This window comes from Dendrobium catenatum, unplaced genomic scaffold, assembly GCF_001605985.2.
Source record: "Dendrobium catenatum unplaced genomic scaffold, ASM160598v2 fragScaff_scaffold_133, whole genome shotgun sequence".
NCBI classification, from domain to species: domain Eukaryota; kingdom Viridiplantae; phylum Streptophyta; class Magnoliopsida; order Asparagales; family Orchidaceae; genus Dendrobium; species Dendrobium catenatum.
Window position 1 is genome coordinate 4,692,183 of NW_021318595.1, and position 5,345 is coordinate 4,697,527.

The window sequence follows — 5,345 nt, forward strand, 5'->3', positions numbered from 1 at the left end:
TATATATATATATATATATATATATATTTCAATTTTATTTCAATTTTTTTTCCGGTTAGAAACTGTAAAGAGCAGCCCATCTTGACCTTGATAGAGAGCTTAGGCAACAATTAAACTTTTTTGGGTTCGAGCGTGTAAGTTTACGACTTAATTGGCTCAAATCCAAATTGAAAAAAAAAAAAAAATGAAGAATGTTTGCTTTTAAAAAGGTTCGATGAGGATGGATCCACTGAAGGCGGGGAAGGTTGTTGATAGCGAAAGGTTGGGATTTTTGGCATACTTCACCTATTTTCTATCAGTGACGTGGAACTGATTCTTTACACGGCAGAAGGGAATCTTGAAATAGGTTAGAGTCTCATTACATGCTCCATGCCATGGAATATGCTCGAACTAATTTTGTTCCATAAGAATATGAGATGAACCAAAAGCAAATTTCTCTTGATAGGGAAATGGTTCGCTGAGCTTGGATTTATAGCAATCGTTATCTTAAATTGGTGATGGTATTGGTTGATTTAGGGCTTAGTTTGAATAGATAGCAATCGTTTGAGCGAAAGAAAAATTAAATTCAAAAGTAGGGACACTGTCAGATCATGTTTCACATTTTCTTATCCCACTTGCTTAGCTGGAGCAAGATACTTTTCTTTACTCTTTTTTATTTCTTGAACTAATGGACTGTTAGGGTCCCTTCTAATTTGGATTGATAATTATAAAAAGTACTGATTATTGGGTTTTAAATAAACGTGGCTTGTAGATTAGCAGACTCCTGGAACCTCTTTCAAACATTTTCTTGCAATGATTTTTAGGTTTTCATTTTTTTCCGTTCTGAAAAAAAAAAAAGAACTATTTTAGTTCTACTTGAAATAATTTATCAAGTGTACAAATACATTGGAAAAATAGCATCTTTGTACATTTGATAATGGAGATTTTTTAATTGCCTAACTTAGTTATTGAAACAAATCACTAACTCAATGAGGTGGAGACAAATGAAATGCGTTCGCCTATCCGCTAGATTCAAGACTTTTTTTTATAAGTAGAATGGACCAGTAGTTCACTCTTATATATGTTATTTGTGAATTTTTATTTTGTCTTTTCTCCAGAACTAACTTCCTCGAACCTATCTTTTGTTTGTGCACACAAATAATGCCTCATTATGCAATTTATCAAATTAACCGTCTAATTAATCTTTTAGCACTCATTTGAGCACGTATGTTTTGGTCATTCTACTGATTAATTAATATATTTTTATGTGAAGAATGAATTGTTAATTATTTGTAATTGTTTTTGTTTGGAAAGTATTGTGAGCGTTTCATGTAGATTTGAATCAACCTTCTCATACCTTAAAAAAACTATGTTGTTTTCGTTCACATCCTATTAAGATTCTTCTAATCAACTTTTTAATGTGCTTTGACTCTGATTTTCTTATTTTTTTCTTGCAGATACTAGGTTATGGCTGGGCTGGAATGCTAAGAAAGTATTTAGTAGATCCCGTTGAAATGTGGTGGCCTTCAAATCTTGCTCAGGTTTCCCTTTTTAGGTTTGTAATATCCATTACCACAAATGTATTCTCCAAGAGAGTTTTTTAATAGCTTTTCTATGGCTAATCTCCTCCACAAATATCAATTCCCGGAAAAATGTGGAACATGGCACAGTAAAGCGTTCCTTCTCTAATCTTCTATTTAAGAAGCTTTTGGACTAAGAGAGCAACAGACTAGATGGAATCAGCAATTGGCGTGCAGCCATGCTTTTCCTTCAACTTTTCCGTCTTCCTGAAAGAGTTGATAAAATACTACTATCGACTCTTTGAAGAAGAACCAATTAATATTGTTATGGCTACTATGAATTGTCGTAATACTTGCAAAAATGACGTGTATAAACTAGAATAACATTCTTTACAATACTAGAAGCTTACATAAATTTTTATGTTACACAGAGCTCTCCACGAGAGGGATTTATCATCAAGAGGGTTGACAAGGATGCAGTTCTTCCTCATATTTTTGACTGCAAGCTTTGCCTATTACACTCTACCTGGATACCTCTTCCCTATCCTGACGTTCTTCTCTTGGATCTGTTGGATCTGGCCACACAGCATCACTGCACAACAGATAGGTTCAGGCTATCATGGACTTGGAGTTGGTGCATTTACTCTTGATTGGGCTGGTATCTCTGCCTATCATGGTAGCCCTTTGGTCACCCCATGGTTTTCTATTCTAAATACAGCAGTTGGTTTCATCATGTTCATCTATATAATAATGCCTCTTTGTTACTGGAATTTCAACACCTTCGATGCAAGGAAGTTTCCTATATTCTCAAACCAACTATTTACTTCCAAGGGGCTGAAGTATGACACAACCAAGATACTGACTCCTACATTTGAGCTGAATGAGGCGGCTTACAATGACTACGGGAAACTCTATCTCAGTCCTCTTTTTGCAATATCTATAGGTTCAGGTTTTCTTCGGTTTACTGCAACATTAACCCACGTGCTCTTATTCAATGGCAGGTGAGCATATGGTTATAATTGTTACTTTTACTATGATTTTTATTAATTTTCTGTTTTTCAGATCAATCATCATCCATTACTAGCTTTCAGTTTAATTATAAATGCTAATTTAATCAGATACTAATTGCTCATCAATTAGCAGTAGTTTTTCAGCGATGATAGGAGTAAATAGATTGGACTAGCTGATCTATTTTTAAGTTTAGCATGTCTTACAGGAAGTTTTAATGAGAATAATGAACACTTCCAACCCTTGTAGAGATATCTGGAGGCAAAGCAAGTCTGCAGTGAACTCAGCGAAGCTGGACATCCATGCCAAGCTGATGAAGAACTATAAACAGGTTCCTCAGTGGTGGTTCCTTATTCTTCTAGCAGGAAGCATCGGGCTGTCTCTGTTAATGTCATTTATATGGAAGGAGGAGGTGCAGCTTCCTTGGTGGGGTATGCTCTTTGCTTTCGGGTTGGCATGGATTGTCACTCTACCGGTTGGAGTTATTCAAGCAACCACAAATCAGGTAACAAAATGTTTGAAAATATGGTAAGACACTATCATATTTATTTTATCAAGTATTCTGGAGATCCGATTACTCCTTTTATCATATCGTCCAACAAGGAACTCTAAAATCTTTTCCCATTCTTCTTGATTCTTCTAGCAACCAGGGTATGATATCATAGCACAATTCATGATTGGATATGTCCTCCCGGGAAAGCCCATTGCAAATTTGCTCTTTAAGATATATGGTAGAATCAGCACCATCCACGCTCTCTCTTTCCTGTCTGACCTCAAGCTCGGGCATTACATGAAAATCCCACCAAAGTGCATGTACACTGCTCAGGTAATCAATCAACCACCACTTATATTTCTCTAATTCAGCATTGATAGATCTGTATTCTCTCTTTTTGCTAATGTTAAACCAAATATTGTCTGCAACTATCTTTCAGCTTGTTGGAACTGTTGTTGCTGGCATCGTGAACATTGCGGTAGCTTGGTGGATGATTGAAAGCATCGAGAACATATGTGACGTGGATGGCTTGTACCCTGATAGCCCATGGACATGCCCCAAGTATCGAGTGACCTTTGACGCTTCAGTCATATGGGGCCTGATAGGCCCTGCTCGCCTCTTCGGCCACCATGGAATGTACCGCAACTTGGTGTGGCTATTTTTGATAGGTGCACTTTTGCCAGTGCCGGTGTGGTTGTTCAGCATAATGTTTCCAGAAAAGAAGTGGATACCTTTGATCAATATACCAGTCATCTCTTATGGATTTGCTGGGATGCCTCCGGCCACTCCCACAAACATAGCCAGTTGGCTCGTCACTGGAACAATATTCAATTATTTTGTTTTCCGTTACCGGAAGCAGTGGTGGCAGAAGTACAACTACGTGCTATCAGCGGCCTTGGATGCGGGCACGGCCTTCATGGGTGTGCTTCTCTTCTTTGCTCTTCAAAATGAAAACAGAAATCTGAAATGGTGGGGAACAGAGATTGACCATTGTCCGTTAGCATCCTGCCCTACCGAACCTGGAATTGTTGTCAAGGGATGCCCTGTTTTCTAATTCTCATTGTTAAACTACATACATGTCTTAGAGATTATAGTTACCAAGACTTTTTGGTGATAAGAGAAGAATGGCATTCCTTCTACCTGGTGTGATAAAACTTTGCAGTTAAGGAAACAAATTCATGAGCTTGAAGCAATGGCTTCAAACTAAATCAATGTAACCAAATAACTCTCTTTATTTTTACACCAGTGCATCAATTAACTTGTGATTATATGTGATCAATTTTGAAGTTTCATTGTGCGGTAGGGAATCAATTTCAATTTGTGGCTGTATGCATTTCAACTTGTGATCACAAAACTTATGCATTTCAACTTGTGATTTTTTTTTTCTTTTTTTAAACTTCACTTAAAAAATCTTATCGCTGTATGTTGGATGTCATTCATTATTGAGGCATTCCAATTTTCTATTCACTGACTTTTTCTTGCACTTGTTTTCTTAACTGAAACCTACAAATTTAAATGCATTTATTGCATTTTAATTTTTTTTTAATTAAAACCTAAAACCGAAAGTTTTCTTTTAAAAAAGTAAAATCGAAAGTTTTTTTTTTATAAATTTAAACAAACAATTTTTTTTTTAATTTTTTATTTTAATTAAAACCCACTATAGCGTGTAGGGTGTAGGGTTTAGGGTTATAGGGTTTAGGTTTTAGGGTTTTAGAGTCTAAGGATTTAAGGGTTAGGGATTAGGGTTTTAGGGTTTATAATTTAGGGTTTGGGGTTTAGGGTTTAATGGTTTAAGAGGATAAAGGGATAAGGGATAAGGGATAAGGGATAAGGGATAAGGGATAAGGGTTATATGGTTAAGGGTTATGGGTTATGGGTTAAGGGTTAGGGGGTTAGGTGTTTAGCTGTTTAGGGGTCTAGGGTTTAAGGGGTCAGGGGTTAGGGATTTAGGGGTAAGGGGGGTTGGGGGTAGGGCGTAGGGCATAGGGCATAGGGCTGAGGGACGAGGGATCAGGGATAATGGTTCAGAGTTCAGGGTTTTTTAGGGTTTAACGCATAGGGCATAGGGCATATGGCAAAGGGCTTAGGCCTTAAGGGTTTAGGGTTTAGGGTTTTAGGGTTTAGGGTTTAGGGTTTTAAGGTTTAGGGTTTAGGGTTTAGGGTTTAGGGTGTAGGGTGTAGGCTGTAGGGTGTAGGGAGTAGGGTGTAGAGTTCAGGGTTTTTAGGGTTTTTAGGGCTTGGGGTTTTTAGGGCTGGGTTTAGGGTTTTTAGGGTTGGGGTTTAGGGTTTCAGGGTTTAGGGTTTCAGGGTTTAGGGTTTAGGGTTTTAGGGTTTAGGGTTTTGGA

The 5,345-nt window shown here is 37.4% G+C and overlaps 1 protein-coding gene across 1 annotated transcript; it reads left to right on the forward strand.

Annotated features, from left to right (window-relative positions):
- The first annotated feature begins 1,383 nt into the window (after positions 1-1,383).
- On the forward strand, positions 1,384-4,292 carry LOC110110773 (oligopeptide transporter 3). The gene is made up of 5 exons (XM_020842398.2): positions 1,384-1,534; positions 1,931-2,500; positions 2,757-3,012; positions 3,151-3,333; positions 3,440-4,292. The coding sequence occupies exons 1-5, from the start codon at positions 1,398-1,400 to the stop codon at positions 4,052-4,054; spliced, it is 1,761 nt and encodes a 586-aa protein (XP_020698057.2). The 5' UTR covers positions 1,384-1,397; the 3' UTR covers positions 4,055-4,292.
- The last annotated feature ends 1,053 nt before the right edge of the window (positions 4,293-5,345 follow it).